Genomic DNA, 23,527 nt, shown 5'->3' with positions numbered 1-23,527 from the left:
TTGTATTTTGGCTGGGATTATCTTACTGCAAAATATAAATACAAGAACAGTGTAGTTGTTGCGAGTGCTATATTGGCTATCGGGAAGACTTTTTATTAAAAAAGGCCTTTAGTCTAACCCTCCTTCTCCCAAAAAGCAACTTCTTATCTGTTTTTCATTGCGTTATGTTGTTACAAGGCAATAACTCTAGTGGTTATGTTCTCTTTATGTGAATTACCTTAATATAGACCTACTTTCTCCTCTTCCTGTCTTCAGGAATGTATAAATTCAAAAATCTTAAGTTTTTCAGTACCACTTGTCTGTATGGTGTTAGAGTAGCAAAGAAAGATACCGAAATCATGATGCCAGTGGCAGTCAGTGTGAGTTTAATCTAAATGTGTGAACCTTATGAAAGAAAAGAGGACAGTAGTTGAAAGTTGGGCTGAAGTATGAATCTAAGTGCTAGCGATCTCTGTCATAGGAAATGATTGTTGTCGCAGAGTGGTTAGTCTTGCAGTAGGGCTCCAGAAGATGAACACAGAACCCGGCTGCACGGAGAAGATGGTCACACGGAGGTTAACAATGCTTTTTTATTTTAAACAAGAATTGGTGTTGGGACCAGTCTTGTTCCAACATCTTTGTTAGTGACATGGGCAGTGAGATTGTGTACGCCCTCAGCAAGTTTGCCGATGACACCAAGCTGTGTGGTTCAGTTGATACGCTGGAGGGAAGGGATGCCATGCAGAGGGACCTTGACACGCTTGTGAGGTGAGCTGATGCCAACCTTATGAAGTTTAACCAGGACAAGTGCAAGGTCCTGCACCTGGGTTGAAGCAATCCCAGGCACAGCTACAGGTTGGGCAGAGAAGAGATTCAGAGCGGCCCTGCGGAGAAGGACTTGGGGGTGCTGGTTGATGAGAACCTGAACATGAGCCAGCAGTGTGCTCTCGCAGCCCAGAAAGCCAACCGTATCCTTGGCTGCATCAAAAGGAGTGTGACCAGCAGGTCGAAGGAGGTGATCCTGCCCCTCTACTCTGCTCTTGTGAGACCTCACCTGGAGTATTGTGTGCAGTTCTGGTGTCCTCAACATAAAAAGGACATGGAACTGTTGGAACAAGTCCAGAGGAGGCCATGAGGATGATCAGGGGACTGGAGCACCTCCCATATGAAGAGAGGCTGAAAAAGTTGGGTCTGTTCAGCCTGGAGAAGAGAAGGCTGCATGGAGACCTCATAGCAGCCTTCCAGTATCTGAAGGGGACCTATAAGGATGCTAGAGAGGGACTCTTCATTTGGGACTGTAGTGATAGGACAAGGGGTAACGGGTTAAAACTTAGACAGGGGAAGTTCAGATTGGATATAAGGAGGAAGTTCTTTCCTGTAAGGGTGGTGAGGCACTGGAACGGGTTGCCCAGGGAAGTTGTGAATGTTCCATCCCTGGTGATGTCCAAGGTCAGGTTGGACAGAGCCTTGGGTGACATGGTTTAGTGTGAGGTGTCCCTGCCCATGGCAGGGGTGTTGGAACTAGATGATCCTGAGGTCCTTTCAAACCCTAACTATTCTATGATAATAATGTGGTTGTAGCAGCTTGTTAGTCTTTCACTTTTAGGTATGGCTTTCTTCTTCATGAAAGCATGTATTAGTGTCACACCAGGAGCATTGTCTGTGTGAAAATGTTACGGGAAGCTGAAGTTTTACGAAGGATGAGGTCACCTCTTTAACTCCTGAGCAGTGCCATTTATATTTCATAAAGTGAGTGGATGCATACAAATAGTGGATGTTGATACTTCTAGAGAAGATAGTAGATACTTCCTCTTACTAGTCTCTCCCCCCACCCATGCTATTTTTAGCCTTAGCTTGATGGAGAAACTTGTTGTGAACAGTGTTGGAACATGCCAGTTCCTTTTCTTTCGAGAGCTGGGCAAATAATTCAGTGTTAAACATCCATAGAATACTTCTGCAGTGACTGTAGATTCTATTTTGAATATTCCTTTAGAAGAAGTGTAAAACTGTGATTGTGTTCAACTTTGATTTTCCCTCCTATAGTTATGGCAAAATCTATTTTTATATTATATATATATATAGATTATATATAATTTTTTCAAATATATAGCTATTCTAAGTATTCTGGGAATTCCTTTAATTTGCGTAGTCCATTAGAAGCATGTCTATTTTCTGTATTTTTTAGCATGCCTGTAACTGGAGTCATAAAGTCCCTCTTCATAGCTTGGAATAGTGGGGAGAAAGGGAGAGAGCGGTAGCTGTTATGCTGAGACAAGAACAGATGCCGATATAAAGAATGGCTTCTGAAAAGTTCCTCTTAAAAGGATAGTGGATTTTGAGAGCTTGCTTGAGATAGGGAAATCCTGTGCTAAAAAGAATTTATCAAATACATTACTTGTATTTTTGAAAGGTAGTAAATGTTAGGGTCACAGTGTCATTCTGTAGTTCTTACATGAGCAGCGTTGTCTAGTGGAAGGTCCCCTTCCTGTGGCAGAGGGTTTGGAACTAGATGATCATCCTAGATCAACTAGATCAACCCAGACCGTTCTATGATTCTATTATATGCCAGTTTTGATCAGCATTTATTCTAAGTTGTTTGCTGTGGGCCTTTTGTTGTTGTTGGGGGTTTTGGGGGGGCATTGTTGTTTTTTATTAAGATTAGTAACTAGGATAAAGGAAGGCTTTCTCATTGCCACCATCTGTTACTATGGCTCTGTCCAAAGCAAGACGTTTTCTCACTTCTACAAAATAACTGTGTTGATGTAAGCTCTTCCAAAACCTTTCCTGAAACTTCCATTTCTTTACAGTTCATGGAATCCTGCCGCAGTTTTACAGACAAATTTTGTGTTGGTGGGCGAATCATTACATCTTCATGTGGATTGCTGAAAGAATTATACCGAGGTTTTAAATTAAGAACAAGAGGTGGTTTACTTTTATTTAAGAAACCTCTTGATCAGTTTTCTGTTCCTAATGTTTTGCTGTAAGTGTTCAAACTTCTAATGAAAAGACAAACTATTTTTTTTATATGGTGATTTAATGCCTGAATTTGATGTAGGTTTTGTTTTTTCCCTAATTTTGGGGTTTGAAAACATTCAGGATTTGTGTGCAGGGGTTTTGTTCCTCTGCCACCCTTCCATTCCTCCTTGTCTCTTCAGTGTTTTTTGTGTTTACTGTGGGCTTCCCTAATGTTTTCAGTTTTCCACTATCTTGCTCTTTCCAGAACTCTTGAATTGTCTTCTCCCAGTGCTTTTGTTTGGAGCAGGGTGTGTGCGTGTGTGTTTCTTTTTAGTTGCCCTCACCTACTTCCAAAGCTGGGATATCACTAGAGTTGGGAATTCCCATACTTTGACCAAGTGCACACAGACTGAAGTCTATACACATGATCTTGTTGGTTGCCAAGTACATGTGAAACTTTGGCTTGTAAAACTACTGGGAGTGTAAAAGTGTTAATTGAAGGAACGGTGGTAGTCCTGCTAAATGTCTTTTTTGTTTCTTGATTTCTTAAGCTCCTGTGTAAAACTTGCAGGGCTTCTTATGTCTTATGCTTGAATATAGATCTAAAAGAGAAGACAGTAACCAATGAATCATCAGCTTCTCAACTTACCTTAATTTCTGTACTATATTTACAGAGCAAGAGTGGATACTTTTATTCTGTTCGATCCAAACTGGATAAAGCTGAATATGCAGCCTTGATACATGCACGTATGTGTGCATATAACTGTGTTTTTGGTTATAAAAATGAAGCAAGGTTTTTTTCTTCATTTTAATCCAAGTCTTCTGTGTTATAGTCCTTTGTTTGCATTTACCCTTCATGTCTACTGTCATCTGGTTAGATTTTTGTAGCAGCATAATACTTCCTTTTATGTTGAAATTTTCTCTTGTTTAAAGTAGTAGGTTCCAGCCTGTTTACCATTTGCTTTGTTATTAAGTGACTATACCATGGGGGATGTCTGGGTTCAAAGTCAGTCTCTCAAAGCCTGAATTACCGGAAGGGAATTACTGACTGTGTAAGCATGTCCTTATTAGTTTAAAAGTAAAATTAATGTTAAGTCTGTTTGCTTAGCTATACAGATTAACAGAAGCTACTGTTTTTCTTTTATTTTATAGTGGCGTTTATTTTCAACTGGATTGGATTTTGTTTATCCTTCTGTATAACAAATACCATAGCTGGAAGGTATGGTGCAATCTGTGGATTTGGTCTCTCCCTGATCAAATGGATTCTCATTGTTCGGGTATGTTTCATGATTCATGCTGTACAGACTCTGTTTGTAGAACAAAACCATAACAGTTTATTCAAGGATATATAATAAAAGCCAGTATATTCCAGTGCTTAACAGAGTGCCTAGAATTTTCCCAAATTCCACTTTAGTAGAAAATTTACTTCGTTATATTCGTACATGCATACTAAAGATGAAGTTAATCTATTTTTATCTGACATAGCATTTTAAGTTCATGTTTCCACTAAAATAAAATGCAGAATGACTCATTCTTTGCATAACTACTTAAGAGCCCACAGAAGAAGTGGAGCAAGTGCCTAAAATGTCACTGTTATTTTGTTGTCCTGTATGAAAGATTTATAAATGGCTTATCTGGGGGAGGTAGCAGTTCAGAAAAAAATGCCTTCCTTGTATCTGATTCTTTTATTCCTCGTAAGATGCATACAGAATCAAGTAAAATTTGAATATTAACTTAGTTACATTTTTACCATCCAAGGTGCTCAGTTTCTGGTATTTTTACTGGAAGACTAGATGCTATTCAGAAAGGTAGGTTAGCCAGATGGAATTTACTTAGCTTGATTATGTGAATGCTAGATGAATCACAGTGATTCTTTCTGAACTTGAAGTCTATATGTCTGTGAGTCACATAATTTGAAAACTTACCCTGTTTGATGAAGAAAGAGATCTTGGATCACTTAGTTGTTACAGTGAAGATCATGACATTCCTGTGTTGTCTCTCTTTCTAGAGACAATAGCAGGAAGTTCGTAAAGGTGTATATGAACGATTTTGTTTTGATGGTGATACACAAGCACGTGTGTGCGTGCAAAATTGTTCTGTTTGTTTCCTCCAAAGGCTTGTGCTACCCTTTCTCACTCAGGATCAGTAGTACAAAACTTTATAGTGTTTAAGCAGCCCGAGTTCATATATGCTCTTTGTACCAGTTTTTACTTTGGGGTGGGGGGTAGAGTTGGGGAGAGAGCAAAAGCACAGTTTTGCGCTCAGGGAGGCTTTGCAGCCGTGGCTGCTTCTGCTTAAAGAAAGTGTTAAGAGTAATGCACATGTGCCGGTGTTGGATTGCTGGTTTTAGTAAATCTTCTTTCCAGTTAAATAAAATTGTAACTTAAAAAAAAAAAAGCATATTGAGATATATGTTTAGAGAATTAAAAATACTGGCTATCAAGCCAGATGGGATTAACAATGTTGTCAACTTCTTGGGAACTGAGTGTTCATTTAATACTGTAATGAAGAGTCAAAATTAAAATGCTTACTCTGCTAAATATAAAAATGCCAGTATTTACGTAGGGATAATGTAAGTACCAGTTCTTCAGTTCAACTTAGGAATTCTGTTTCTTGCTACTTTTTTTTCCTTTGATTGTTCATATAAATGAAAACACTGCAAGATTAAACCTCTAATGAATTCACATGATCTGGCAAAAACATGTGGATCTTGGTGCACAGTTACTTGAAATAAAACCAAGCTATCCCTAGAGTTCTCTAAATGTCTTGGATTTTTATCTGGTTGCATGTGTGGCCCAGTCTCTTCTCTCTCTCCTCTCTTTCTTTTTTTTCTTTTTTTTTTTTTCTTTTCTCATTTGAACTGAATTACATGACTTAATTACTTGATTTCTTGGTTGATACTAATGAAGTATCCTAGAAATGGCGAACGGGAAGCACTGTGGCAGGATGCAGTAAATATACTGAGTGATAGCAGGATGGGAAGCATATGAAAAGTGTGCAAAGCTATTAAATAGTTATTTTATTCCTTTTGACAAGTTTTCACACATCTCCCCATTCCTAGTTCTTATGTGAGTTTTGGAGACATTTGATTAGCCTTTTTATCAGTGAAGCATGCAGTCTGGAGTCTGGTAAAGGCACAGATACCTGTCTCCAATGCCATCACACCCTGCCCTCCAGCTGCCTCCCACATCACAGGGAGGACAAAACTGTCTACCATGGTCACTAACAGGAAGAGTTGAAATGCCACTTCAAGGTTCATTTAGTTGCGTTCAGCTCACTGCTGGGAACTGAATGCTGGTTTGAAAATGAAAAGACTTTAATGAGTTGGGGGTCTTTATGGGGCTGGTATTCTTGGCAGCGATTAACAGTAGGGGGTTTACAGAAGGTCAAAAGCTCTTCTTTTGAGGGGTCAGCAGAACATCCCTGTCTGATAAGATTAAACTAATGTGGCTTTTCGTGTTAATATCTAAAGCAGCAGGCTGCTGTAATGTGTTTGGGATGCAGGCACTGGGGGGAAAAAAGAAAAATCGACAAGTAGTGATTCATTATAGTAGAAAATGTCAGAATACTCTGGCCAGTAATACAAAGTTTTTAATACATATATATACATACATGTGTATATTTTTTATATACACGCACACATACTTTTTTAGAAGTTTTAAAATAACTTTGCCACAGACCAGCCGACACTGGAAGTGTTACTTGTATGTTAAATTGCTGCAGAAATACCAGGTTTGCATTTTAGTTGAATATGTTACTTGTATTTAAATTTGCTTTTTCCTCTGTGCTTTTTATATTTGCATAGTGCATTAAATATGTCTTAATCATCTCTCATACTGCAGCTAAAGTTTGTGTATGAATTCCAGTTTTCAGATTATTTTACTGGATATTTCAATGGACAGTACTGGCTTTGGTGGATATTTCTTGTACTGGGTAAGTGGTGGTTGAAAACATTTCTGTTTTGATGTAGAGGTATTTAAAGATGAATCATGTCATTGTAAATAATAGTTCTGTAACACGTTTAGCTGTGTGTTTTTCTGAAGCTGCTGATAGTTTTGTGTGTTATTTTTATTTCCATAGTATTAACGAGGTTATTGGTTACCATAGTGGTGTTATTGTGTGAACTGCGGAGTATTCAAATAACCCACAGCTCAAAAATTTTTTTTCATATGTAATTATGAGCATACCTGAGACTTGTAGTTTGTGCTTTTTAAGCTGCTTCTACTGATTTGGGGTTGCAGAACTGTATAATGAAACTTCAGCTTCATGTAGAGAATATATTAAAAAGTGAGTGATCTCTAATACTTGCATGTATAAACCTGAATGGCAAGTATTAAATTTTAAGAAACGTGACTGATCCTATGAAGGCAGTCTCCCGTCTTGTACATAAGTCACAAAATGTCCTTTTCTAGTCCTTTGAAATGCATACTGTGTCAGTAGTTTCTTAGTCAGACAAGAGAATGGCTTCATGCTTTCTGATCACAGTGCTCCTGTGATGTCAGCTTTCTTTTTAGAGGTCTGTCTGCCCATGTTCTCATATACCTCAAAATCTGCTCTTCTGTCTGTTTTTAATTAGGATATACCAAACCCCAACCACTGTACCTTTCTTTTACTGTGGATTTTATAATTTGAATATGGAATCTGGAATGAGTTTGTTTCACAGAAGTGAATGCTACTATCCATTTCCTAGCTCTGAAGCATAGTTCAGTAGGTGGCACTCTTCCCTTTGAGTCAGGTGACTCGTGGCTAGCAGCAAATGTTAGAATAAAATGTTGAGTAAATTTAGAAACCAAACTAAGAAAAAAACTGACATAGTGTTTGTGACTCACAAGAAATGCCTGAAATCTTAAACTATGTTTGAAACTTTCTCTGTCTGCCTTTTAGTAAAGTTCAAGGGCGTTAGTCAGACTTCTTAATACTCAGCTTGCTATACTGTTGTGCACAGTTTGACACATTACAGCATCAGTCCCTTGAATGCTTTCATACTCTGAGGTGATTGTATTTAAGTAAGAGGTGAAATGACTCTTCAGGTACAAACCTTCTGATGCCTGAGATTGAGATTTGACACTTTTTTCACTTGGATGAAAATAATGTGTTCTTGGCCTAACATTTTCCCCCGCTATGTCTATGGCAAAAACTGTGCATTTGTAGTTCCTCTTTTTACTGTCTTTTGCAGCACTTTTTCAGAAGGTAGCTCTCTTAGATTTGGGAAAGCCTTATTTTCAGTCTCAACTGAAGATGGTTTTGTTTATTTTTAGTTTAGTTTAATTCACAAATTTGTACTATATCATGGAATAAAAGGCATTGTGAGGCATGCAGTATGCATCCAACAGTCAAGGTTTGCCTGTCTTACAAATGTTTTGCGTGGAAAAAAAAGCTGGCAGTGTTTTTAAACTGATAAAGTGAATATAATGAGATTGCTAGAACACCATAGAAGGATTTAACCCAACAGAGCTACTTAGCAGGACATGGAGGAGTATTGTTGAGTCAGGGGAGCACTGCCAACCAGGTCTGTGTTTCATTGTTTCAGGTAACTTTCCCATTAGAGTACACAAAGTAGCATGTCCTGTGTCTTTTCAGAGGTGAATTAACTCAGTTGGATTCTTTCCTTTTCATAGTCCTTTGGCATACTTGAGCCCACCTATTGCCATCTTCTCCTCTCTTCTGTCAGCATCTGGAAAAATCTGCTTGTACTTCATGGCAAAGTGAAGTTGTCTACTTCCAAGGAGCTGTCATGTACAGTTAATAAATTGGAGAGAGACAATTCTAACTTTAAAATTTAAATGTTAGCCAATGTTTCTTTAGAGGAACACAATGGAAAATGGGGTGGTGTTTTTGTGTTGGTTTTTTTTTCCTAACTAGAGAAATATAAAATATGGGTTGAACTTGGACTGGTTTTCCAATGTGTGTAATGCAGAAAATATGCTTTCAAGTACTGTAAGAGCTGCCTGCCCACCTTGTGCTGTTTCAGCTGCTTTTCAGTTGGACATGGGACTGTCTAGAGTAGCATCAGGGTAGCAGCTTTCGTAAGAGACTTTTGATGCAGATCTTGCTGCCTTCCTCTCCAGACAGAATTCATTTTAACCACAGAAATTTGTTTTGCTTAGGTCAAAGTTCCACTGATTAGCCCACTGTTTTGTGTTTGGGGTTTATTAGTTTGTTTTGGTTTGGGGAGGGTTGTTTGTTTGTCTGTTTTCATTTGCATGTCTGTTTTAATGAGGCTTTGGTTTTAAGAAAACAAAAAAAAAGGGTTAAAAAAATCACAAATAAAAATCATTTAGAGGTGAAATGATTATAGGAAAAAGTCAGTGTCTCAGCCAGGGCAGCAGGAACAAAAAAGTACATCAGGTAAGAAAATATCAGTGTAACCAAAGAAATTGCTTATTAAGTTGCAAGAGAAAAGGATGAAATCTTTTGCTAAATTTGTTAAGTTTAGCTTTTCATTTGAACATTGGAATCTTAATACATAGGTGTATGTATCCATATAATCATATATGTGTTCATTAAAGGAGAATTGCTCTGTAGGCTCATGTTTCTCTCCCCTGGATGAGGAATTCATATTTCAGCCTCCCACTCTTTGGGAGCATTGTTTTATCTGTGTTGGATTCTTCCTGATTCAACTGATGAATGGATTAATCTGAAGTTTACTTAGTGGTGGAAAATGGACCAGAGAGCTGTGTCCACTATGCAACATGTTTTTCTAGGTTTGTTCATGTGTCCAGTGAATCTCTAAATTGGTAAAATGATGTTGACAACATCATATTAGTGAGTTCCACTGTTGCAACTGTAACTTCTGTGTGACTATTCTGTATCTATTGTTCCTCTCATCAGAATGGAAATATTATTTCAAATTAAGTTTTAAATATTTAAAAACAATTTGAAATGTGGAGTTGACAAAATGTAATCATAAAGTGTTTAGTAATTTTCTTTGAATTGACTGTTGTTCTTCCTCTTCTTGGACAGGTGCATTTTTCTCACCGGTTAAATCTCAAGCCATAATCTACCCTAATTTATTATTGGCTTGTTGCTACAGCAGTTTGTACTGTCTGTTTTGTTTTTGTTTTTCTCTCCCCCTCTTTTGACTTGCAAAACCTTTATCTTAAACATTTTAAAGATATGTTTTGTGGTTTCAGTATTTTTCTAACACACTGGTAACTTGTTTTAAAAGTTCTACCTGAAAAGAATGTGCAGCATCTATTCTTTTTCCCCCCCCTTATTCTTTTGAAGTATTTTCATGAGTCTTTTTAGCAGATGATATCCTTATGTCAGAAGATAAAAGGAGATAAAAATCCTTCTATGAATTTATGAATGATTCGTAAAGACCTTGCTTTACTTTGTATAGTCTAGATTTTTAATGACTTAAATAAGAATACTGTGAGAGTGTGTACTTAGATTGATATTCTTTATTTTGTGGATTTTCTACATTTTCAGGACTCCTCCTGTTCTTTCGAGGCTTTGTTAATTATCTTAAAGTCAGAAATATGTCTGAAAGCATGGCAGCTGCTCACAGAACAAGATTTTTTTTCTTGTACTAAAGGTAAGCAATTTTTAGTGGTAATAATTATCTTTCCCAGGAAAACAAAGAAGAACTAAATACTTAAAAATAAATAATCAAACTTCTGTCACCTGACAGAAGTTGCATGGCTTTTGAACATCTGTCATGAATGTCGTGTATATTCTACATGGACTTGGAAATACCTACAGTCTCTTGAAGTCATGGAATTTTAAAGTAAACAGAGCATCCTTGTTGCCTCCAGTCCTCCCTAGAAGTAACATTCAGTAACAAAACAGAAGAGGAAACTGTTTTTTTTTCCTAAGCAAGAAACAGTATCTGCTGCCTGTCAGAATACTGTCCTTTGTCTTGAAACACTAGCTTTAGTAGTCAACCTCTTGTCAGCAAGTTAGGAAGTGCTAATCTGCCTGCATATTAAATCTGATTGACATGGTTCTGAACATGCGAACAATAGATGAGTTTTTACAGGACTGGATTAAGACAGTTGTGTGCAAGTATGATTACTGTGAATGCAACAGTGTGCTTTATATATCCTTTAGGTAGCTGACTAATCAGTCTGGCACATATCCACTCAAATTTTTCCTTTTTTAATACTTTTTATCTTGTAGCTGGACCTATTGGTTGTCACTATGCCATTTAAACCAGGGGTCTCCATCTGTGTTCAGCTTTATTTAAGTTTCATGACAAAATAAATTTAAGACTGGAAATTAGTATTGCAGCATTTACATTACTCTGCACTCTACTTAAAAAAGCTCAAATACTGCATTTTGACTTAACTGAAAAGCTGTTTGCTGTAATAAAGCAGGTTTTCATAGCTTTTCTCCAATATTGCTCACAGGATTGATATGAAGTAACCAGGAACACATTATTGAAGCCTGAAAAAAATTTGAGACACTTTGGTTAGAAAAATATCTCCTTTTATATAAGACAGTGATATTTAAAAACAGCTGATGGTAAATATCTATGCTATACAGTATAGTTTTTGATAATGGAAGAAGTCTCTTAATGTAATTGTAACATAGTATTTATTTCTAATGTGCTGTTTGGTTAAAATTATGCAACAAATTAAAGTTAAATAACTGGGACTTAAAATGCCTTTTAGTTACCAATTTAGGTTGGTTACTACATGGCAGCATTTCCTGTTTACGGTAGTTAGGTATTCCTCCTTTTCCTTGTAATGTGGTAATCTCTTTAGAATACCAACATTTGTAGTGACTAGATGGAAAATACCTGTTAGCTTTCAGTACAGTAAAACTTGAAAGTACTATCTAAAAAGCAATTGTTAGGACTAATTGGTATTTGAAAATTTTAGCTTGAAGAGAATGAGAGTACAAGATAATGAGGTGTGTGGCTGCTTTCCTGCAGTTACAGTTCTGCTTTGGGTCTAAACACTATCTAATTCAGCATTGTCTGAAGTTAATCAGTTGTTCTGTCTGAGTTCTGTGTCTTTGAATTTTTTCTTTACCTGTAAGCATCACTGAGATGTATGGGCTGATAAGGTCTGTGGGGTGTTGACAGAGCTGGACACACAAATACTACTCTTTTTTGAGGCATCTTTAAGTATTGAAACAAGGAGTTCAGATTAATTGCTATCACACTTAGATATCCTTGTTCTTGCACAGACAGGTAACTTCCTCTACAGTGACTATTATTTTTAATAAATAACAAATATTACCTCTACATGTGCAAAATATTTTCAGGTGCTCTTTTTAAATGACAAAAAAACAACAGGTATTACTTTTTTTCTCTGACATGATGGGGGGAAATAGGCTGCTGCTTTGCTGCTTCTTGGTTTAACATCAGTTAGCAATGCTCCTTCTAGTGAGTCACCGCAATGAACTGAAGTACAGCTCTTTCTTTATCTTCAGACTGCATCGAACAGACATTCCTTTCCTATACCAGTGTGAAGCTTCCAGATGATCTGTAACCCTGCAAGTTAATAGGATAGAAGACTACTAAAACCAGAAGACAAATTAGTGAAGATACTGCTTCAAAAACAAATGACGGGATGGTTTATGCTCAAATACCAATTCTGGTCATTCTAGTAAATATTTATGATTGCTGCCTTTTGTTTTAGCACATTTGTATATGTGCTTATTAAAAAGTATTCAAGTAAGAACAAACCATCTGTTACTATAGATTAGGTACAGTCAAACTCGGTTAATCTGTGCTTGTTGTGTCTGAAAGATTTAAGTGGTAACTTGTTTCACAGAGTGTATGTACCACTGACTTGTTGATCTGAACGTTGAATACAATGAAATGCATTAAATGAGTCAGATTAACCTGTTTAGACAGGGCGGGGGGAGGGACGTTATATAATTTAGATTCATCTAATGATTGTGTAGAACACTTTTAAAGTTTACTAAACTCCAAAATTCCTTGTTGTCACAAACTTGTATTTGCCAATATTTTATCAATTCAAACCAATGTACTGGTTTGCTTAAAATGATACTCCACTTTGAGTCCCCTGTAAATAACTGCATAAATGACTGTTTGAATTGCTTCTTAGAAAATACGTCAAAATATATTTTGTAATGGCATATTCTCTAAATTTTGTTTAATCTTATAGCTATATACATATTTTTTGTTAATTGGCTTATTAAGGGTATAGTTACTATTAGATGTAATTTTGGAGGTAAAGGCATTGAGTTGTTTGTCTCATCCTGACTTTCCTCACATGCATTATTATTAACTGGTTTGGGCTTGAGTCTGAAAGATGTTATTCATATGCATGATCCCATTAAAATCATAGAATTGTTTAGATTGGGAAAGACCTTTAAAATCATCAAGTCCGACTGTTGACCCAGCACTGCTTTGTTCACATTAGCAGGGCTGGACAGCCTTACATGTTTAGTCCTTGGTCATGCAGTTGAATCCCCATAGGTGCACCTTTGTTCCTGAGACAGAGTATAACACTGGTTCTGTTTAAGAAGTCTTGAGCTTTGTATAAATCCAATGCCCACACTGAGGGCTTCTCAAAAGAAAAATCGTGTAGCTATCTTATAATGCTTGTTTAGAATAAATACTTTGCCATTTCCTGAGAATAAACTAATTTAAATGTAAGGTAATTTTTGAAATAATCTACAAAGAGGTAGAAAAAAAATTATCTTACTTTTAAAGCTCTGAAAGTAGAAAATGTGTTGCACCTCTCCTTAAAGTTCATTTAAGGTTTACCATTAATTTCTTATAAATATCATCTCTTTAAGGGGTACTGCCTGCTGTTCATGCATGTGTGGTTTCCTTTAAAGTTTGTGAAATTTAGGATTCTCCTTGAGTAGGAGAATACATCTCTCAGTCCTTTGGACAACTGGAATCTCAGTTGCAAAAATACGTTGGCTGTTGGTTGCACCTTTGAGGAAAAAAATTACAAATACTTCCTCCAGTTTTTCTTTTTATATTAGAATTTTGCCTTTTTATTACTAACTTAAAGAACAGTGAGGTTTATGTTGTTTTAAGCTAGTGCTGTATTCAGTTTTGTATCTATAATGAATGTTTAAAATATACATATATGAACTTGTCACATTATTCATTTTCTTGATCTTTCAGAGAGACTGACAAAGACTAAAACTTTAAGGGCACCTCCACTTCCCAGGTTTTTATGGAAAGAATAAAATTTAGCATTATGTTCAATATCAGATTGGGATTTCCTTCTAAACTCATCTGTTTATTTCTGTGCTCTTTTGCATTCATTGTCCATACAAAAAGGAAGCGGATAATAAAACATTGCTTTGTTTTGCTAATTAAGACTTATACTTTCTGGGGTTTTCATATTGAAAAATACACATTGCAATATTTGTGTCAACATGGAATTCTAGACAAATCACTTGGCAAAATGAGTACTCACCAATCCTCTCTTCATCTCATTTTATGCAACCAACTGTAAGGACATTTCTTTTTAATGAATTGATACAACTGTGTGAAACACGCAGTATTGATTCATTTTCTATGTTTGCTAATATCAACTGGTGCTATTTCCCAACTATGTCAATTATCCCAAATTAAGTAGCAGTCTTCTGATGAAATTGTTTGCTCCACTGCGTTTTACAGAAAGCTTCATACAGGTACATGGTTTCATTGCATTTTGTTATTTTTCTGAACTACTGGGGAAACCTTCTTATTTGGACAGAAAGAATATGTAGGGTTAAAAACATACGCACGTTATCTAATCCTCTGTAGTTGATGTAGCATTTTGGTAGCCTGAAATCTCATCAGCAGGAGGAAGGGAATTGGGACACTGTTTTCAAAGACTGCAATCTATTCCAGATGTGTCAAATGCTGCATATTTTCCTTGCTATTTCCTGTGAGCTTGGTTAGGAGCAGCTGGCTCTGTGGTTTAGAGACACCTGGCCAGCTTTGCTTTGTGTCTTAGTTGGGAGGGGGAGGGGAAGGGGGAATGAGAATCTCCAGTATCACAATGAAGATGACGGTAAACAGATTTTGTATGAATGCAAATAAGACTTTGAAGTTTGAGGCAAAAACAGTTGGAGAAGGGAGGTGGGGAGAGAAACTGCAATTTTATTCAAGCAACTGGTATGAACATAATTTCTTTAGTTTTGTCATCTACTTTATTCATGTGGACACCACAGGAAGATGGACAGCTTGAGTATGATTCAAATAGCCTGCGACTCTGTTAATGTATTTCAGAACTGATCCATCGCTCACACTTCCACCCCTCTTATGGACTGGAGGTTGTGACCAAGCTCTCACTTTTCTGTCTTAGAGTACTGACGCAGCCCTCATCCTGCAACACATTTTAACCTGGTTTCAACACCCTACTCTTTCTGGGTCTGCTTCTCTCCCTTTAAATTATGACAGCAGGTGAGAAAAAAGTGGTTTTATTAACATGCTGTCATAACATCAAAAAGCTTTTAATCTCTTTTCCATTTTCTGAGAATATTTTTCCCATAGTACTGCACCTTAGTCTCTCCTGTGTGGTTGCTTGCATTGCTCACTCGAACAGAAAGCTCATCTCATGAAATTAGTATTGCTTTCTTGACCTCTAAAGAGAAGGTGAATAATCTCTGGTATGGAAATAAATGTATCTCAATAAGGAAAAATATGTTCCTCTAATCATGTGAAAATGTGATTAGCATATCATAGAATCATAGGATAGTTGGGGTTGGAAAGGACCTCAAGATCATCTAGTTCCAACACCCCTGCCATGGGCAGGGACACCTCACACTAGACCATCTCACCCAAGGCTCTGTCCAACTTGGCCTTGAACACTGCCGGGGATGGAGCATTCACAATTTCCCTGGGCAACCCATTCCAGTGCCTCACCACCCTCACAGTAAAGAACTTCCTCCTTATATCCTATCTGAACTTCCCCTATTTAAGTTTTAACCTGTTACCCCTTGTCCTATCACTACAGTCCCGAATGAAGAGTCCCTCCCCAGCATCCCTATAGGCCTCCTTCAGATACTGGAAGGCTGCTATGAGGTCTCCACGCAGCCTTCCCTTCTCCAGGCTGAACAGCCCCAACTTCCTCAGCCTCTCTTCATACGGGAGGTGCTCCAGCCCCCTGATCATCCTCGTGGCCCTCCTCTGGACTTGTTCCAACAGTTCCATGTCCTTTTTATGTTGAGGACACCAGAACTGCACACAATCCTGCAGGTGAGGTCTCACAAGAGCAGAGTAGAGGGGCAGGATCACCTCCTTCGACCTGCTGGTCACGCTCCTTTTGATGCAGCCCAGGATACGGTTGGCTTTCTGGGCTGCGAGTGCACACTGAAGCCGGCTCGTTCATTTTTTCATCAACCATCGCCCCCAAGTCTTTCTCTGCAGGGCCGCTCTGAATCTCTTCTCTGCCCAACATGCAGCTGTGCCTGGGACTGCTTCAACCCAGGTGCAGGACCTTGCACTTGTCATGGTTAAACTTCATAAGGTTGGCATCAGCCCACCTCACAAGCGTGTCAAGGTCCCTCTGGATGGCGTCCCTTCCCTCCAGCGTACCAACTGAACCACACAGCTTGGTGTCATTGGCAAACTTGCTGAGGGCGCACTCAATCCTACTGTCCATGTCACCGACAAAGATGTTGGAACAAGAGTGGTCCCAACACCGATCCCTGAGGGACACCACTCGTTACTGGTCTGCAGCTGGACGTTGAGCCTGTGATCACAACTCTTTGTGTACGGCCATTTATCCACCGAGTGGTCCATCCATCAAATTGATGTCTCTCCAATTTAGAGAGAAGGATGTTGTGTGGGACAGTGTCGAATGCTTTGCACAAGTCCAGGTAGATGACGTCAGCTGCTCTACCCCTGTCCATCAGTTCTGTAGCCCCATCGTAGAAGGCCACCAAATTGGTCAGGCAGGATTTCCCCTTAGTGAAGCCATGCTGGCTGTCACCAAGCACCTTGTTGTTTTTCATGTGCCTTAGCATGCCTTCCAGGAGAATGTGCTCCAAGATTTTACCAGGCACAGAGGTGAGACTGACTGGTCTGTAATTCCCCGGGTCTTCCATTTTCCCCTTCTTGAAAATGGGGGTTATATTTCCTTTTTTCCTTTCGTTGAGAACTTCACCTGACTGCCATGATTTTTTAAATATGATGGCCAGTGCCTTAGCAACTTCATTCGCCAGCTCCTTCAGGACCCACGGATGGATTCCATCAGGTCCCATGGACTTGTGCGCGTTCAGGTTCTTAAGATGGTCTCAAAGAAGATCCTCTCCTGCAGTGGGCCCAAGGTCTTCATTCTCACTTTCCCTGTGTCTGCCTTCCAAGACTTGGGTGGTGTGGTCAGAGCATTGAGCATAAGATACCCAGAAACAGTAGAGCCCAGTGTGCTGTTTGTCCTGTGTATGTTGTTCTCCACCATCCCAAGACCTCACCTTTTTTCTGATAATTCTGAGGATAGTTTTACCATCTGTGTCTCTACTTAGCAAATCCGTTCCATTTCCACGTCCCTTTTCTTTTCTCTGTGCACTTGCTGTGCATCCCACAAGGTCAGGCAGAGGGCCGCTGTACTGCATGTTATATGCAGTTAATAAATAAACCACCTGGTAATTATTAAGTTGCTTTTCTTCCTTCTCTGCAATGATGGTTTATATTTTCATACCTCCCTATGTTATAGGAAAGCCAACTTTTTAAAATCAATGACTTTGAGACAACTGAAAAAGGCTTAAAATACACTTGCTACAAGTATTTTGTATGCAAGTGGAATTAAAACAGCAGCAGAATATGGTTGAAGTATATTTTCCTTTATCTCCCGGAGTGCCCTCATGATCAACTTGAAGCATTTCTCTGATACATAGTTGTTCATAAAGTATTGCAAACGGCATCGTCTCTGCAGCTGTTGTTCTTTTTCTGTTTGTAAAATGGAAAGGTATATATTAAACAATCTTAAAATGTTTTGGTTCTTTCATCCTGAGGGATGGTTACGGTTATCCCCACATTTTTACATCTGTTCTTGTGGTCTTCACTCTTAATTTTTCTTGTGGTTAAAGAAACGCTGTGTTTGTGGGGATATCCCTAGTGTAATACGAGAAGTTGTTCATTGATTCATCATTATACATTGCTGCACAGATGCCCATCCTTAATTTTCTAGGTTGATGTAGTCCCATGACTTCCAAATCCCCAGTTTCACATGGACAGGCTGCTGCTATAAATTCTTTATTAGTAAAATAGCTATAAATTATGCTTCACTTGGATGTGTTCATTAACTGAGGCTTGTAGTTCAATATAATTGCAGTAGCATTGCTGGACTGCTGCTGTAGGAGTTGGGGAGTGCTTGCTTCTGGAGGCTGAAGTCTCAGGTGTATTTTTTCCATTAGTGGTGACCAGGTGTTTGAGCAAAGTCTGCAGGTCTTGCTGGTGGAAGCGTTACTGGAATAAAGCCAGTGTTAATCATCATGTAATTGGTAACGTGAGCTCTTGCGGTACCATTGCTTAGCTCTTCTTCGGTCTCTGACTGTCTGCTAGTTAATGAATTAATTTGACAGTATTTCTTGCAACTTTCACTGGAAGTTTTTATATGGATTTTCATCTTGGAGGTTGACGAGCAATTTTTGATGAATCAGATCTACCTCCGTGCCTCACGGAACAAGGATCTGAAGCCAGCCCTATCAGTTCACTTCTCCATATACACAGACCAATGGAAATAAATTCTGCAGATTAAATTGATAAGCCAAATACTACTGTTTCGACCTGAAATGTGAATCACATCCCACTTAAAAGCTATTACTGCGAGAATAGCCTGACACTATGGTTAAGCAAAACCAGGAATTTTTATTGTAAATAGTTATCGGCAGCCAGTTGTAGTGTTACTGTACTTTGAATCTTCAAGCATCGGTATTTTTTCCTGAGGAGTCAAAGTTTTGGGGTTTTGGTTGTTGGTTTGTTTTTTTTTTTGGTAGAAAAATCACAACACTCATTCCAGTTCTGCTGGTGTTCGTTGTAACATGGGCATATGTTAAACGCGAGAAACACTGACAACATAATCCTGTGATTAAAAAACATTAAGTTTTATGCATTCAGAAACTTAAATGTTTCTGAATTCTGACTGAAAGCTCGTGTGATGTGTTGGACTTGGCAGGTTACATATGACTTGGCCTGACTCCTCCTACGTAAGGATGGTGAGTGGTGCTACACTGTGTGCCCTGGCTGTGTCACGAGTTCAAGATGAGAGTAAAGCAGAGGTTCGCTGTACTTTCCTCTTTCACAGGGGAGGAAGAGTGCTTGGATCTTTAACTCTGGGTTTGCATCAGCTGGCATAGTCGATGTTTCTGGTGAGATGATGGGAACACGTCTGAGTGCACTGCTTATCCCTTTTCTCCCCAGTTGACCAGTCACTTTGTGCATCTGTTATCTGTGAAAAGGGCCCTTAGGTTTTCTTCTCTTCGTGAAGACAACTGGAATAGCAAACTCTCCTGCACTTGGACAGGGAGAAGGAGATCCCAGCTGGGTGTCCAGCAGGGTGCTTGGCCAGCAATTGTTAGTGTAGATGGCCCCGTAGAAATGCCTCTGGCTGTTTCCCTGCTTTGCCAGCAGGGATGCAGTCTGCAGCCCTGTCTTGGATTACACAATCTGCCTGGCACATGTAGCTTTCTCAACATTTACAACACTGAGGTGTGCATTAATGAAGAAGTCAGTGTTTTCAATTTCGTGTTTCGTCACAGATCTCATGATGCTGGGCAGCTTTCTTACCATTTCACTTACGGATGGAAAAGCGCATCTCTCCCAGCACGCGTTTTAAAATCTCATAGATGGACATGATGTGTTCATGAACACTTGGTCCTGGTCTTGGGTGGACCTCTTTATAACTACCTGGTACAAAGCACTCCACAAAGATTATCAGCTGGCTTCTTAATAAATACCATTTTACTCATAAAATTTGTGCTTTTTAAGAGAAACTACTGCTGACTAGAAATGTTACCTATCTAGTAACAGCAGCAGCTGTAGGAGGAGCATAGCCCAGAACACCCAAATGTGTCAAATATAATTCATACTTCAGTGAATAAAATATTTCAAATACTGTATTAAATTTTTCATGTTGGAGTGTTTTGGGGTTTTTTCACTTCTTTTTTTTACATTTAATTTGTATGAATTTTTTTTTTTTTCCTGTGAGTGATGTAGACAGCTAAAGGGTGAGCATGGTAGTTCCCAAAGGCTGAGTCATTTACTTTGGTAGCTCTTAGAGGGTCATGCTGCTTTCAACTGTGAACTTGAAAATTACTTAGGGAGGTTTCAGAAGTGATAGATTATCACGAAAAGCTGTGGCTGCACCATCCCTGGCACTGTTCAGGGTCAGCTTGGATGCAGCTTTGAGCAATCTGATCTAGTGGAAGGTGTCCCTTCCCATGGCAGGGAGGTGGGAACTACATGATTTTTAGGGTCCCTTCAACCCAAACTATTCTGTGATTCTATGAACCTAGTAGTTCCTACATGTGCTGCCAGCAAATGTTATCCAAAAACATTCTTTTTTTTGTATGTTTGTTGCTATTTCCCTGTGGCTTTTGTGCAGTCTTCCTTATAATTATATTTGGGTTATATATGTAGTATTTGATCTCTGTGGTCCATGCCTGTAAAGTGACTTACTGTATTTTGTGTTCATACACGTTTCCGTTATATCAAGAGAAAAGATGGGGTGTGGTGTTGGGGGTTTTTTTTGTTTGGTTGGGGTTTTTTAATCTAGAGAGGTTTGGTTTTGGTTTGCTTCAGAAGTGTCTGCAGACCATTTACTACTTCTGCATCTCAGCCCTAAACTGTAAATTTCAGTGATAATAGTGATTTTTAATCTTCATTTATTTAGGAGGTTTTTTCCTGTTTGTTTTTGGGTGTTTTTTTTTTTTTTTGAGGCCTGTGTTAATGCTTGCGCAGTCCTACTCCCCATCTTTTTTAGAGCTTCTAACTTTATAGCATCTGTGTTACAAAAGGGATTAAACAGCTCGTGTGATTTAATCCAGATCTGAGGCTTGTGAAATACATAAAATGCAATCCAGTAGTGTTTGTGCTCCTAATTAATGCAGAATAGTTTTGCCCTTCAAATGAAAAATGCCACACTATTAACTCTCAGCTATGCAGCGGCAGCTTATATTTACATGATAAATCAGTGAATGCTACGGGCATGACATCTGCACCGGTCTTGTTTGGCTCCCAGCTCTGCGCTCCTCACTCAATCCCAGCAACCATACTACTATGAGCTTTGATTTAGGTTTGAGTTTGGAAAAGCTAGCACAGGCACTCTGTGTCACAGATCCTGATATAGAAAGGCCTTTGCAGCTGAACTAGGTACATGCAGAGCTGTCTTTGGTTTCCTAGGCTGTGTCTCTAGTATCTGGACTACTGGGGAATATTGTGCAGAAATTTCAGTATGGAGCCAGCTTGGGTCTGACATGGGTGGCTGCAACTCGGGAAAAACGGATTTTGTAACGCTCAAACATACGCCTTTGGGCCAGTCTGAGCATCAGCACCATGCTCTTAAACACATCTGGAGTATCCATATTAACTAGATTTCTTTTTCATAATAGTAAGAAATGAATATCAGGCTGATGTATATAACATTTAAGTTCCTTTACGAGCCCAGTTTTAGCTATATCGTTTGGGTATACAACAATTGAAGCTGAGTTCCTGATCTCAGGATTATTTCTGTGTTTGGCATAAATGCAAATATCCTTCCCTGCGTATCCCAGCTCCTGTCTGTGTGCTCTAGCTTTCCTTTGGACCAGTAGTTTCCACACTCATGGCAGATTCAGTCAGTCAGGTTGGAGGGGATCACAGGAGCTAATCTGGTGCAAGCTCCTGTTCAAAGCAGGACCAGTGCTGAATTTGGAGCACATTGCTTAAGACTTTTTCAGCTGGGTCTTGAAACCGCCAGAGCACAGCAGCTTGTCCCGGTGCTTCATTGTCCTCATTTGTCATCATCACTGGCTGAGCTTTGATGAGGGATGTGCTCAGTGGCTCCTTCCACAGCACCCTGGAGCTCTGAGCTCTCTCTTGGCAAGTGAATCCTGGTAGGAAGAAGGATGTAACTCAAGCCTCTGGGTTACTGAGCAGCCCTGGAAACTGCTCAGCTGTCAAGTGACAAAGGGGAGAACGCGTTTTGGGAGAAAGAGTGTCCAGTCTGATAAATTGCCCGCATTTCAAGCACTGAAAAGGGGATGGTGGGCCTTCCACTATTTTCTGCCAGCTTGTTTAAGCATCTTAGAGCTCAAAGCACTAGATGCTGTGAATTCTCTTAATCATTCCTAAAACTGACGCTTACATGAGGCCTTTTTCTCCATATGTGGCACATGGGTTTTCTCCTGTGATTCCTATTTCAGACTAACTACAGGCTTAAATATCTGGACCTCTTGCAGCAAGACTCCTGTCTTCTAATTTCATCAGCCTGAAAGTTTAGTCCTCTAGTCTAAGCTACTCACCAAGGATTACTCTGTAGTCAGATCAAGAGATGCATCTGCAAGTGATGCCTTTTTTCCACCCAAAGCCATATGTCCAAAATGGAGTCATCTGGATCAGCGCTGAAAAGCTTTTGGACTGCACCTTAAAGTACCTTTTAAAATATATGCCCTGCAGGTTCTTAAGAAAACAATAGCTTTTGGTCACATTGGAGCTTGCTGAAGAGTTCCTCATTTATAGGAAAATTGCTTTTCTGTCCTTGAAGTTCAATTGAGCAATTTGTCCCAGCTTTCGGTGTTCTCTGCTCTTTGGGGACATCTGTCCTGTGGCTGAGGACACCACAACTTCCAGAGTTGCCAGTCCCCTGGGTTCCCCTAGGATCCTGCCTTGGATTTGGCAATGGACTTGAGTCTGTGGTGTTTCAAATGGAATGGTTTGGGCTTTGTGAAATCCTGTTTTCCTAAAGACTTTGTTTCATAAGGAAATAAGGATCAGCTGTTTGCTCCCTTCTCATCCAAGGACTGTGGGGACGTAATGAAGCGAGTATGCAGCTGTCTCTTTTTTCCACAAAACATGCCATTGAGCTGTGGGTCTCCTATCCCCAGTATTTTGACATTTGTCATGATTGGAGCAACTAAGTTCTTTACAAAGACCAGAGAAACCAATTTTCATGGCAAGAATCCCTTTTTGTATGCTTGTGAGGGCTACATGTTTTCACAATAGAGCTGGCCAGGTGTGTCAAGAGTGCCATGCAGTGAGGTGCTAATCAAGATCTGTCATCTTCACAGGTTGTTTAGCTAGTTTATGAACAGTGTTTGTAGCTATTAGTTTGGAATTAACCCCTATTTCAGTAATTTGGAGATTTTGAGAGGTCACCCAGGTGCTCTGAGACCTATAGCCCCATTTGATTCTTGAATCCCAGCCTTCAAAAGCAAGAACTCTACCAGTTCCGCGTCTTGGCAGCTTGGCAAACCTGCTGCAGGAGTGCTGCTCAGCAGCTACACAACACTTTCTAGAATCAACTTAGAATCATAGAATAGTTAGGGTTTGAAAGGATCTTAAGATCATCAAGTTCCAGCCCCCCTGCCATGGGCAGGGACGCCTCTCACTAGACCATACTAAACCATGTCATACTAAACCATGTCACACTAAGCGATGTCACCCAAGGCTCTGTCCAGCCTGGCCTTGAACATCGCCAGGGATGGAGCATTCACAACTTCCTTGGGCAACCTATTCCAGTGTCTC

General features: G+C 39.3%; 1 protein-coding gene across 2 annotated transcripts in view; it reads left to right on the top strand.

Moving 5' to 3' along the window:
- NDFIP2 (Nedd4 family interacting protein 2) overlaps positions 1 to 14,187 on the top strand; it is a 45,223-nt gene extending 31,036 nt beyond the window's left edge. For both annotated transcript variants that reach the window (XM_065678074.1, XM_065678073.1), the window contains 4 exons: positions 4,087 to 4,211; positions 6,801 to 6,867; positions 10,366 to 10,471; positions 12,316 to 14,187. In XM_065678074.1, the coding sequence (XP_065534146.1) occupies positions 4,087 to 4,211; positions 6,801 to 6,867; positions 10,366 to 10,469 (296 nt within the window). In that variant the 3' untranslated portion in view covers positions 10,470 to 10,471; positions 12,316 to 14,187. The remainder of the gene's footprint in view (positions 1 to 4,086; positions 4,212 to 6,800; positions 6,868 to 10,365; positions 10,472 to 12,315) is intronic.
- The last annotated feature ends 9,340 nt before the right edge of the window (positions 14,188 to 23,527 follow it).

This window comes from Lathamus discolor, chromosome 4, assembly GCF_037157495.1.
Source record: "Lathamus discolor isolate bLatDis1 chromosome 4, bLatDis1.hap1, whole genome shotgun sequence".
In the NCBI taxonomy this organism is placed as follows: Eukaryota; Metazoa; Chordata; class Aves; order Psittaciformes; family Psittacidae; genus Lathamus; species Lathamus discolor.
Note: the sequence above shows the minus strand (reverse complement) of the source record. Positions and strands in the feature narration are given on the sequence as shown.